This window comes from Labrus mixtus, chromosome 5 (genome assembly GCF_963584025.1).
Source record: "Labrus mixtus chromosome 5, fLabMix1.1, whole genome shotgun sequence".
In the NCBI taxonomy this organism is placed as follows: domain Eukaryota; kingdom Metazoa; phylum Chordata; class Actinopteri; order Labriformes; family Labridae; genus Labrus; species Labrus mixtus.
The window spans coordinates 30,411,247-30,424,690 of NC_083616.1; the positions used below are offsets into that span (position 1 = coordinate 30,411,247).

Here is a 13,444-nt window from a genome sequence, read left to right on the forward strand (position 1 = left end):
TTCACAACAACAGAATTGTTTTACATATGCGCAGACTATTTCTACAATTACAAATGTTGTTTGCACATGTGCAAACCTTACCTGTGTGCACAAAATAGTTCACCAAAGTAACCTTTCAGGAGTTCAAAATCTTATTTACAGGCAATTGATCCCATACAGCAGCCCTTCCTTTTTTTACAGACCACTGCAGGACAACAGACTGCCTCAAACACTTTCATCAACTTCTATCATCACACAATATATCTGATATCAAAGCAGTAAAGGATCATCTGACACAATAAACAAGCTTCCTTCAATAAAACGTTATAAAGCTGTGACCTTTGATTCCCTGTTGCCATGGTGATTATTAGACTTTGGTATTTCCTGGTGTCAGGAGACTTGACTTTGACGTTGTCCTGTTGAGATGCAGATCTGTTCTCTGTGTTGAAGGTAAGAGACACTTTTTATACTGTTTGAAAGACTAATTTAATTTAAGTGTAAAAAGAGCTGTAAGCTAACAGTTAGCCACCGGATTCATTAGCTGCTCTGACTAAAGTAGAAGTGAAGGACACACAATGATCCTCAGTCCTGATGCAGGCTATGCTAACATGCGAACAGGTCGATGAAAGACGAGCCCGCTCTGGAAGTTTCTTTCATTGAGTTCATCACTTTATCTTCTGTAATTGAAATGTTTGAGTGATTATCATTTTGATTTTAACATTTTTCTTAATTACGTTTTCTTTACAGTGGAACATATTCATAAGAAGTTGTTGTAACTCTCTCAATCAGATGACTGTGTTCTTGGTTAATCAATGACTTGTTGGGTTTGACTTGTTATTGTTTTATGATTCAAAGTCCTGCAGTGAAGCCTCCTCTGATAAGATAAAACTTTATTGCTGTGTAGTGACCTTTTTTTTTTTATAAATCCGGAAAATAGGCAGGGTCAGTTTTTGCCTGTGACCGGACCAACAAAGACATCAACATTTTAAACTCTAAATCTAACTGTCCTTTTTAAGTTCTAAGTGGTGTTTTAAAGCTTGTTTGTCTTTCTTCAGAGACTGGACCCAGGAGACAAACAAATTGAGCACTAAAAGCTTTATTCATCTTTCTCAGAATCCAAAGCAGTGAGCCGCCTGCAGACGACTGACTACGACAAATAATATCACACAATATATACTTATTTTGCTGAGGGCGTGGAGATGGTATCCGCCTCCTCCACATGGGCTTTATAGATCCATCTATGTCCCACATGGGCCTGATAGCTCTAACTATGTCCCACGTGGGCTTCACAGCCCCAGCCATGTCCCATACATTGCCACATGCTACTTTCAGAAGTTAGCAGTTAAAAACAAAAAACCTACTGCAATGTCATGTCTTCTTGATAAATGGGGTATATATCTGGCCAACCATCTTGTGACCGGACATCGACACACCAACATAGCATGTATGGCAGGTTTTCTTGGAATGATGGTCCTTTTTCTTGTATTTGTCTCTCCTTCACCTCTCGTAAATGTCAGGTTAGCCTAAGATTTATTACTTAATTACCCCAAAAGCAAACTCGTATGAAACTTGAGACCTCACTCTTTGACCATGCAAAATTTCATCTCAGCATTGACTTTTTTCACTCTATCCTTGATGAGTTTCACTTTGTAGGCTCAGTTTGAATTCATGTGCACATGTGCCCTTCTGCATTTCATCCTTAGTTGATTACGTTATGTTTATAATATACAACCCTCACACTATTATTATTTATTTATCTAATTTGGATAATATGTGTCTTTTAGTTCATTATTATACTGAAATACTATTACGATTATTCATGACCATTTTATATAAATGTTGATTATAAGGAATATAAATACATGCCTTCAGGTGGGACACTACAGATGCTAGAGGATCAATTCAAAAAAGTTCAATTCATAAAAGTTTAAGTAAAATCATTTAAATTCATCAAATTAGAACAAGAAGGAGATGATGACAGATCTTAAAAAAGAGTGATTCATGTCCAAGTTACAGACTGTGCAGTGAATACATTCAGAACCTACAACTAATTTCATACTTCAGCTGGATAATCAGTCTAACAAGAACAGAACATCTGAGAGTAATAAATCATCTGCTATAAGAGAGAACAGAAGATTAGATCATAACACCAGGTGAACCAGGTAGATGTGATGTTTGTAGACTGACAGTGAGGTGATGATGATGATGATGATGATGAAGGTGATGATGATGAAGGTGAACCAGGTAGATGTGATGTTTGTAGACTGACAGTGAGGTGATGATGATGATGATGATGATGAAGGTGAACCAGGTAGATGTGATGTTTGTAGACTGACAGTGAGGTGATGATGATGATGATGATGATGATGAAGGTGAACCAGGTAGATGTGATGTTTGTAGACTGACAGTGAGGTGATGATGATGATGATGAAGGTGAACCAGGTAGATGTGATGTTTGTAGACTGACAGTGAGGTGATGATGATGAAGGTGAACCAGGTAGATGTGATGTTTGTAGACTGACAGTGAGGTGATGATGATGATGATGAAGGTGAACCAGGTAGATGTGATGTTTGTAGACTGACAGTGAGGTGATGATGATGATGATGATGATGATGATGAAGGTGAATCAGCAGCTTCATCTCTTTGTTTCCTCAACAGCTGAAGATCTTTGACTGGATGTGACTTCAGCAGCTGAACTCCATCAGTGTTGTTGTAGTGACAGAGTGCAGCTCTCCCAGCAGGGGGCGCTCTGCTATGGATCAGTGTGAGGACACAGAGGAGGGAGTCCCTCCCTCTGAAACCTCTCTGTGTGAGGAACATGAAGCTCTGAGGTGAGGATCTCTAACTGTCCATGACTCTTCTCCATGTCACAGCTCAGCACTCACATCACTCCACCTTCTTCATCATCATCATCATCATCATCATCGTCATCATCATCATCATCATCATCATCGTCATCATCATCATCATCATCATCATCATCATCATCATCATCATCATCATCACCACCATCATCATCATCATCATCATCATCATCATCATCATCATCATCACTTTCTCATCTGCTGCTCACAGTAACTAATAATATTTGTTTTTTTGTATCAGGATGCAGGAACAGAGACCAGACTCTCCTGGACCCAGCTGTGTGTCCATGAAGAGTGACCGGTCTATACGTGGCCTTATTGACTTTAAAGATGGACGTCCTGCTGATGGAAGGTAAGAATTAAAAATTAAGTTAATGTTATGTCTCTGTTGTTTAAAGACTCATATATTTGCTCAGAGTTCATCACCACCATCATCACCATCATCATCATCATCATCATCATCATCATCATCATCACTGTCTCATCTGCTGCTCACAGTAACTAATAATGTTGTTTTTTGTATCAGGATGCAGGAACAGAGACCAGACTCTCCTGGACCCAGCTGTGTGTCCATGAAGAGTGACCGGTCTATACGTGGCCTTATTGACTTTAAAGATGGAAGTCCTGCCGATGGAAGGTAAGAATTACAAATCAAGTAAATGTTATGTCTCTGTTGTTTAAAGACTCATATCTTGGCTCAGAGTTTCATTATATATATCCCGTTGTTTTCTTGTGTCATATGTCCTGTTACAGAGTTCAACAGGAGAGCTCCAACGTTCACAGAGCTCAATCAGACCAGCAGAATCCAACAGACCTGGACTCCATCTTTATGGTGTGTTCAACACACTGTTAATTAATACACTACCACTACAATAATTGAATTCTAAGTTATTGTTCTGTTTGGACCAGCTGACCTTCAGACTGACAGATGAAACACATGTTGAGTTCTACCAGTTCATATTAAATATCCAGTGTCTCCTTCTGTTCCAGCTGCTGGAAGAGAACATCGTCACCTTTGTGAAGAACGAGCTGAAGAGAGTCCAGAGGGTTCTGAGTCCAGATTACCCAGAATGCTTAGAGAGTCAGAGTGAGGATGAAGAGCAGGGGAGAAGCTGTAAAGAGGAATTTTTGAAGATAACTCTCCACTTCCTGAGGAGAAATAAGCAGGAGGAGCTGGCTGACTGTCTGCAGAGCAGTAAGAACATTTTAACAGATTTAGTATTTTAGAAAAAGGACAAAGAGGTTTAAAGTTCCAAACTCAGATAGTCATGTGATCTATATCAGGATCTGTTCATTGATTTCAGTTCTTTCTTTTTTCAGGAACAGTCGCTGCAGAGTGCCGGCGTAAACTCAAATCTAAACTGAAGGAGAAGTTCCAGTGTGTGTTTGAGGGGATTGCTAAAGCAGGAAACCCAACCCTTCTGAACCAGATCTACACAGAGCTCTACATCACAGAGGGAGGGACTGGAGAGGTCAATGATGAACACGAGGTCAGACAGATTGAAACAGCATCCAGGAAACCACACAGACCAGAAACAATCATCAGAGAAGAAGACATCTTTAAAGTCTCACCTGGAAGAGATGAACCAATCAGAAGAGTGATGACAAAGGGAGTGGCTGGCATCGGGAAAACAGTCTTAACACAGAAGTTCACTCTGGACTGGGCTGAAGACAAAGACAACCAGGACATACACTTCACATTTCCATTCACTTTCAGAGAGCTGAATGTGCTGAAGAAGAAAAAGTTCAGCTTGGTGGAGCTTGTTCATCACTTCTTTCCTGAAACCAAAGAAGCAGGAATCTGCAGGTTTGAAGAGTTCCAGGTTGTGTTCATCTTTGACGGTCTGGATGAGTGTCGACTTCCTCTGGACTTTAAAAACAACGAGACCCTGACTGATGTCACAGAGTCCACCTCAGTGGATGTGCTGCTGACTAACCTCATCAGGGGGAAACTGCTTCCCTCTGCTCACCTCTGGATAACCACACGACCTGCAGCAGCCAATCAGATCCCTCCTGAGTGTGTTGACATGGTGACAGAGGTCAGAGGGTTCACTGACCCACAGAAGGAGGAGTACTTCAGGAAGAGGTTCAGAGATGAGGAGCAGGCCAGCAGAATCATCTCCCACATCAAGACATCCAGAAGCCTCCACATCATGTGCCACATCCCAGTCTTCTGCTGGATCACTGCTACAGTTCTGGAGGATGTGCTGAAGACCAGAGAGGGAGGAGAGCTGCCCAAGACCCTGACTGAGATGTACATCCACTTCCTGGTGGTTCAGTCCAAACTGAAGAACATCAAGTATGATGGAGGAGCTGAGACAGATCCACACTGGAATAAAAAGAGCAGGAAGATGATTAAGTCTCTGGGAAAACTGGCTTTTGAGCAGCTGCAGAAAGGAAACCTGATCTTCTATGACTCAGACCTGACAGAGTGTGGCATTGATATCAGAGCAGCCTCAGTGTACTCAGGAGTGTTCACACAGATCTTTAAAGAGGAGAGAGGACTGTACCAGGACAAGGTGTTCTGCTTCATCCATCTGAGTGTTCAGGAGTTTCTGGCTGCTCTTCATGTCCATCTGACCTTCATCAACTCTGGAGTCAATCTGATGTCAGAAGAACAAACAACATCCTGGAGGTCTAAATTATTCAGAGAAAAACCTGACCCAACACCTTTATATCTGAGTGCTGTGGACCAGACCTTACAGAGTCCTAATGGACACTTGGACTTGTTCCTCCGCTTCCTCCTCGGTCTTTCTTTAGAGACCAATCAGAATCTCATACGAGGTCTGCTGACACACACAGAAAGTGGCTCAAAGACCAATCAGAAAACAGTCAAGTACATCAAGGAGAAGATCAGTGAGGATCTGTCTGCAGAGAAAAGCATCAATCTGTTCCACTGTCTGAATGAACTGTATGATCGTTCTCTAGTGGAGGAGATCCAACAGTCCCTGAGATCAGGACGTCTCTCTACAGATAAACTGTCTCCTGCTCAGTGGTCAGCTCTGGTCTTCATCTTACTGTCATCAGAAAAAGATCTGGACGTGTTTGACCTGAAGAAATACTATGCTTCAGAGGAGGCTCTTCTGAGGCTGCTGCCTGTGATCAAAGCTTCAAACAAAGCTCTGTACGTGCTCACATAACTATCCAGGTTAAATGTAGTTCTCTTCATTCAGAAATAACAACTATAGTTTGTAATTGATTTGTGTTCTTCTGAATCCTCTTCAGGCTGAGTGGTTGTAACCTCTCAGAGAGAAGCTGTGAAGCTCTGTCCTCAGTCCTCAGCTCCCAGTCCTCTAGTCTGAGAGAGCTGGACCTGAGCAACAACAACCTGCAGGATTCAGGAGTGAAGCTGCTGTCTACTGGTTTAAAGAGTCCACTCTGTAGACTGGACACTCTCAGGTTAGTGTGCTGCTGATCCAGATTATTCCTCTAACATAATGTTTTCCTGTTGAATCATTTATTAAATGGACCTGTATGTTTCCACATTAAAGCTGTAAAGCTCTGAGCTCGTTCTATAGCTCTCAGTCTTTTAGTCTGAGGAAGCTGGACTGGAATAAAGAAAGTTAAATATGAAGTTTTTTCCCCACCAACAAACAAACCATGGATAATGTTTGGATCATAAAGAACTAAAAAATCTTTTTTTCAGATGAAACAGTTCAGAACTGTTTCTACATCACTGCTGACGTCAAAGCAGTCTGTGTGTTTATCTCATGCTCTGTCTTATCATCACTATTTGTCACCAGTGTAAATATTGATTAGTATCAGATTATGAAGTCTATTCTGTTCAGCTGCATGGTTATGACAGGATGTTACTGGTAAAACAGTGAAGAATGAACCAATGGATGTTAAGCATATTGTTTGTGTGTGTGTGTGTGTGTGTGCGTGCGTGCGTGCGTGCGTGCGTGCGTGCGTGCGTGCGTGTGTGTGTGTGTGTGTGTGTGTGTGTGTGTGTGTGTGTGTGTGTGTGTGTGTGTGTAGTCTGTCAAACTGTCTGATCACAGGAGAAGGTTGTATGTCTCTGGCCTCAGCTCCAAGCTCCTCCCCCCTGAGAGAGCTGGACCTGAGCTACAATCATCCAGGAGAACGAGGAGAGAAGCTGCTGTCTGCTCGACTGGAGGATCCACACTGCAGACTGGAGACACTGAGGTACAGACAGACACACAGAAGCTGTCTCACTCTTTCTGAATGATGAACTCTGCTTCTTGTCTGATGCTGGATTTAAATGAAGATGTATGAAATAGATTCTGATCTGGTTTCTTCCTCCAGGTTGGACCATAGTGGACTGCACAGACTGGATCCTGGTCTGAGGAAGTGTGAGTGTGTTTTCATTTCTCTTCATCAGAACACAGCAGCACATGTTGGAGTGGAGAAGAGTAAATGCTCTTGAACAATCAGACAGAGACTATGGCTTGTGAATCAAGGATCTGTTTATTTCTCTCGGAGAAGTTAATAACAATAACTTAGATTTAAATAGCGCCTTTCATGAAACCCAAGGATGCTTTACAAAGTGTGTGTGTGTGTGTGTGGGGGGGGGGGGGGGCGTAATGGGAGACAACAAGAGAGGAATAGAAAAACACAAACAGAGAAGAGAGAGGATAGAAACACTAGACAAACAGATGAAGGAGAAAGGGAGTGGGTGATCAGCTGAGGGGAGTGTTAGATGAGGCTGAATGCTTTGCTGAACAGCTGGTGTTTGAGGAGGTTTTTAAAAATGACCAGGGGTCTCATTTATAAAAGAGTGTGTAAAATTCATACATAAAAATGTACATGTGCCAAAAACCCTAAAATGGCGTGCGCACAAAATGATTCAGATTTATAAAACCGTTTGTACGCACACCTGCACGCAATGTTCCCTTTATAAATCACGATCCACCTGGAAATGTGCGCACGTAGATTAGTCCCATGTTCCGCCCTCTACATGCCCACATTCAACCATAAACGGTCAATGCAAAGCAGCTCGTGAATGAAAATGCATACAAACGAGGGGGCAGATCAAAGGTTTCCAGCGCTGGATCGCGAAAACGGAAGTTTAGACGAAGAAACGAAACTTTCTGACCCAGAAACAGAGGAGTTTGTGAATGAAGTGAAGGATAAAATGGACATATCGGTAATTTGCTGCAGCAGGAGGATCCCAAACTGAAGAAAATTCAGAGAATGACACCATGTAGCTGCTGCATTCACGCTGTCCTATGTGCCAAAACATCCACCGTTCATCATTACGCACGAGTATATCTGCAATGTTTACATGTTTACAGGACCCACACTGACTTCTTCATATAGTGGCAGAGAGGACACGTCAGTCAGCTTTCTCCCTCACTCTATCATATTATTAATCAAAGGTTTGATCAACGAACAAAAACTTTTAATTGTTGGCCACATATTTTCGTGGGCATCTCCGTCTGTACTGTGACTAATTATGATCAAATATATGGCTTAATGATCGTGTCAGAGATGCCCCGACTTAATGTCCACACTTGAATTATCTACAGAATAAATACATGCAGCTGATGAAGATGTGCTGAGTATGGAGGAGGTGAAATGTGTGAAGCCATCGCCATGTCTCTGTGCGCTCTTTATTAAAACTAAAAATCACAATTGATGATAAATGCAAGATATTGAAATATATTAATGAAAACTAGAGGCTCTATGGTCTTTGTGTTAGTCTAATGTTTAACTCTACATCAGTGATTACATAAGTGTATAAGTCCGGTCCTCTGAGGTCCGTCCGGGATAATGAAGGCGAGACGGCGCTGATACAATATGTATGTGGAGGACTTTTATTTTATTTTTATTTTTATTTTTTATATATTGTCATAATGAAAGTTACTTATTGGAAACGGCTCACTACATGCGTGATTATAGCCTAAATAAAACCATCGGTTTGAATGATTCTGATGACGTGGATCTGTCAGTAAAGTTTGATATTTAGTGAAATAGGTTTGCTTTGTTGTTAAGGGAGCGAGCATTCTGCAGCATAAATGAGGCGGTGGTGTATTCTGAAGCAGAGGGGGAGAGAGGAGTGGTTCTGTCAACACACAACAACAGGTATCAGGTTTCTGGTGTGCTCGTGTGATTTGTTGTGATGATGGTGCCGGTCAGACACTACAGTGGGGATAGCATGGTCAGTGTAAACAAACTTGCATCGGGCAGCCCTATGCACGTAGTGAGGACGGCGCAGGAGTCCGAAAGATTTAATGGAAGCAAGGTTGTCCGGAGAGAAGTGACAGGCGAGATTCCGGAGTTGCAGAGCGGAGTATGTTAGTAGTACCATGTCCGCAGCAGGGAGAGCAGCTGCTAGCCGCAGGCTGAAAGCCGCAAGCTACCGGGCGCCAGCCGGGGTCAGGAAAACCGCAGGAATGAGAGCCAAACCAGGATAAGGAAAGGACCAATTTTGTGGCAGACGGGGGACCCGTCTGGACACAATCTGAGCAGGAGAGCAGCAGCCGACAGTCTGGTTGTCAGGCAGGCCTCTTCGCCGCCAGCAGCCGAGCCAGAGTAGGGGGGAAGCGGCAGCCAGCGGCAGCCAACAGGTGGCGGGCCGCCAATAAGGCAGGCGAGGGTCCAGTGATCACAGACTGGTGAGGATATCCTGATAGCTGTGCGAGAAGCTAACAGCTGATCGGCGGCTAGCGCTAACAGCTGATCGTCATAGATGGTGAGTAGCTGTCAGTTTACACAAACTGAAAGCAGCAGCAAAGTCGATCTGTTTGCAGACTGTTAGTAGAGGATAAGTAGGAGGGAGAAGCATAGATAGCACAAAATAAACACGATTTTTGTCACGGATCGTGAAGCGGCGACATACACGGCAGCGTCCTCGCTCAACCGGAACTTTTATAACATCCCAATCATCCTTTTATGGGCAATTACAACATGTGTGCTATATGAAGACCATTTCCTAGAAGTTTCCTGGACAGACAACTGGTCTCTTAACAGGAAAGAGAGAGAGAGTGTGTGTGTGTGTGTGTGTGTGTGTGTGTGTGTGTGTGTGTGTGTGTGTGTGTGTGTGTGTGTGTGTGTGTGTCTTGTGTATCAGAACATGATCTTATGACTTGGCTAAATTCAGAGGTTAGGTAACTATTGGTTTGTGCCTGCTGCTGTCCAGATTGTGTTTCTGTTATGATCAAACCTTTCAAACTACAACAGGATGGAAGTCACACAAAGTGATGATAAAAGTGAGGGTGATGGAAATTCATGAGAGTTTAAATATTAAATAAAAAACTGAAATAAAAGTGATAATCCAGTGAATAGAAAATCACCATTCATCACATCCAACAGAAATGTATATTTTACAACATGCAGTTTTTGTGACATTTCACATTTTGATGTCGGCTGCTGGCCGGCTGCTCGTAGTCGAGCTCGTGGAGCTCATCAACTTTAAAAACAGCAGAAATCATTTTTGATTTGACGTTCATTTTCATAAACATGTAAATATGCAGAGTCTCCAACATCAAGTTCTCTCCTCAAAAACATCCAGACGTGAATTCAGTGATGAAATAGTAACAGAATATCTTTAGAGACATAAGCTAGCTCTCCTCCTCGTCTTCTGGCTGTGCAGACAGTAAGGCACACAGTAAAGTCCACGATCACCATAGTACAGGCCAGCAGGAACATCCAACAACAATACACAAGTCAGCTGCAGGCCGGCAGAGACAGGCTAGTAAGAAAGCTAGTACCTGCAGCGGCCAGGTGGACAGGTGAGGATGGGACGGCGTGGCCTACGCCTTAGACAAGCAGGGAAAAACTCACAAGGACTGAGTTGTCATCTGTTTCTTCAGATTTTGATCTGTTCATCCAGTCCAGTTAAATTTCAATTAAAACAAAAACATGTATGTTGTAGAGCCTAGATTGATGGAAAAGAAATGGTCTCCATGACTTCAGAAACACAGTTTAAAACTAGTTAGACAGGACAAAGGGACGTGGCACACTCCTGCTGCCATCACATTGTGTGTGACAGTGAAAGTGGAAATGAGGCTCCTGTTTGTGCTGAATGTGACCTCTGAGGACAGAACAGTTGGAGACAGCAGATGGTTCATAGATTCTTTGTGCTGCACTTTGATTAGTCAGACTTTATTCACTGCATGTGTTTGTTGATTTGGATCTCCATTCATCCTGGCTGCCATGGTAACTCCATTTGAACTTGATTAGAAGTGGATTATTACATTTCAGTGCTGTCAAACATCATTCAGTGCTGAATATGAACTGTAAGTTTGATTGACTCTCAGTAAGTAGGGGTGTAACGGTACACAAACATTTCAGTTTTGAAGCTTTGGTTTGGTACATTTTCACTACAGTAACGTTTTTTTTTCTTTATTAGGAACATTTATAATTTCCCTTTTACACATTGGACTAAGTGCAGCATCGACAGTTCAGACTTGTACACCTGCTCAGGTTACTTTTTAATAACATTTTAAATTAAACATAAAATAAACTTATGCTGCTTCCTTCAACCAAAAGAGTCTCCAATAAATAAAAGATATGAATGAAATAAAGTATTTTAGAATGAAATAAAGTCATTAATATAGCCTATATGTAAAAGTATTTATTTTAAATTACACTCACACCTTTTAGTTTACTAAGCCAACACTTTTTTGAATGCCCTTTGAGCACATAATAAACCTAATCACATCTGGGACAGTGTAGTTTCAGAACTATTAATATTTCCCTCTGTCGATATAAGAACTTCAATGGCATTTTTTATGGCTTTGGCCCGTTTAGAATTACTAACAAAAGGCCGTCTGTTTTTTCCTAGTTACAGTGATGTTTACGTTCGCGTGGCGCCTTTTCAAGTGCTTTAATAAGTTGGACGTGTTGCCTGTGACGTACCCGATGTCCGCTGAACAACGACGGCACACTACTCTCGTCTTGTCAACGTCTCTTTGTCCATTACTGTGGGAATGGGGAGGGAGGTGTTCATTCTTTCATGCTGCAGGTTATTCTGCCACACAGACGTGTCTCCTCCTCCCCTTTTGCTCTTAGTTTGAGCGGGATCATCACTGAAAATGAAAACGAAACTTAAGAGTAAGTCTGTAAAAAGAACTCCATCCCGGTTATATGCAACTGTCCAGACCAACAGGACTCGAGGAACTAGTAATCTGCACAGTTTGCACGGTTTATGTTTGAACTTTTTTACAAGTTAATAACTAAAAGCTGTGTCCCATACCAGCGGCCGCAGCCTTCCTCCACCCTGAGGTGTGCTTCCGCTTTGCGGTCCGTGTGGGAACACAGATTAAAGCACTTTCGTTCCGCGCGTACTCGGATCAGTCCTGTACCGAAACGGTCCGGTCCGAGTACGTTTACCTTTACACCCCTATCAGTAAGTGTCAGTAAAGTTGTTGATGAATGAACAGATGATAACCTGCAGCTGTGTTGTGTCTCGTTCTCTCCATCAGACGCCTGTGAGCTGGAACTGGACACAAACACAGTGAACAGAACCCTCAAACTGTCTGACAACAACAGGAAGGTGACACATGTGAAGGAGCTTCAGTCATATCCTGATCATCCAGACAGATTTGAACACTGGTGTTCTCAGCTGCTGTGTAGGACTGGTCTGACTGGTAGCTGGTACTGGGAGGTCGAGTGGAGAGGAAAGGTTTCTGTATCAGTGAGTTACAGAGGAATCAGAAGGAGAGGAGACATGAATGAATGTTGGTTTGGATTTAATGATCAGTCCTGGAGTCTGTTCTGCTCTGATGAAGGTTACTCTGTCTGTCACAATAACAGAAGAACAGAGATCTCCTCCTCCTCCTCCTCCTCCTCCTCCTCCTCCTCCTCCTCCCCTGTCTCTAACAGAGTAGCAGTGTATGTGGACTGTCCTGCTGGCTCTCTGTCCTTCTACAGAGTCTCCTCTGACACACTGATCCACCTCCACACCTTCAACACCACCTTCACTGAACCTCTCTATCCTGGGTTTGGGTTCTGGTCTCCTGATTCTTCAGTGTCTCTGTGTCGTCTGTCGTTCTGAGAAACACTGCTGACTGAAGATCAGCTGACTCTGTTCACTCTGTCCAGCTGGTCTGTTTCATGGTTGGGGGGGCGTGATAATGGGGGGTGGGGGTGGTAATGGGGGTTAAATGTTCTACATTACAGAAAAACAATGGACCCCCTTCTTTAATGTCTGTATTGTTCTGATCTCACCAATAAAAAACAAGTGACAATTAAACAATTAAATTCCTCCTCCTGCTGTCTTGATATTGGCAGCAGGAGGAGGAGTCATGGCTCCAGATCTGTTACAAAGTGTAAACTTGTCTCTCAGGTGTCTTCCCACAGGCCCTGAAAACAGCAGTCATCAAGCCACTACTAGAAAAGAACAATCTAGACAATAATGAATAATTACAGGCCTATATCAAATCTTCCTCTGTTAGGTCAAATGATAGACAAAGCTGTGTTTCAGAAGTTAAATAACTTCTTGATATTGAAAGACTGTTTGGATGTCTTCCAGTCAGGTTTTGGACCAAACCGCAGCACTGAGACAGCTCTGGTTAAAGTGTTTCATGACATCTGTTTAAACAAAGACAGAACCTCAGTCTAAGTTCTTCTTGGGTAACACTTATATGAAGGTCCTTTAAATAAGCTGTGATTACCATCAAATCTGCTGTATAAG

At 42.6% G+C, this 13,444-nt stretch overlaps 1 protein-coding gene across 1 annotated transcript; it reads left to right on the forward strand.

Annotated features, from left to right (window-relative positions):
• The first annotated feature begins 301 nt into the window (after positions 1-301).
• Positions 302-13,064, forward strand: LOC132974937 (protein NLRC3-like). The gene is made up of 11 exons (XM_061039310.1): positions 302-429; positions 2,639-2,811; positions 3,086-3,196; positions 3,371-3,481; positions 3,598-3,676; positions 3,835-4,039; positions 4,165-5,968; positions 6,070-6,243; positions 6,823-6,990; positions 7,111-7,157; positions 12,234-13,064. The coding sequence occupies exons 2-11, from the start codon at positions 2,735-2,737 to the stop codon at positions 12,803-12,805; spliced, it is 3,348 nt and encodes a 1,115-aa protein (XP_060895293.1). The 5' UTR covers positions 302-429; positions 2,639-2,734; the 3' UTR covers positions 12,806-13,064.
• Positions 13,065-13,444: the final 380 nt, after the last annotated feature.

What these genes read in the sequence shown, in the direction of transcription:
- LOC132974937 (XM_061039310.1), top strand. Translation starts at nt 2,735, where the DNA reads ATGGATCAGTGTGAGGACACAGAGGAGGGAGTCCCTCCCTCTGAAACC. An exon ending in GGACGTCCTGCTGATGGAAG is followed by an intron (nt 3,197 to 3,370) that starts GTAAGAATTAAA and finishes TTTTTGTATCAG; the next exon opens with GATGCAGGAACAGAGACCAG. An exon ending in TGTAGACTGGACACTCTCAG is followed by an intron (nt 6,244 to 6,822) that starts GTTAGTGTGCTG and finishes GTGTGTGTGTAG; the next exon opens with TCTGTCAAACTGTCTGATCA.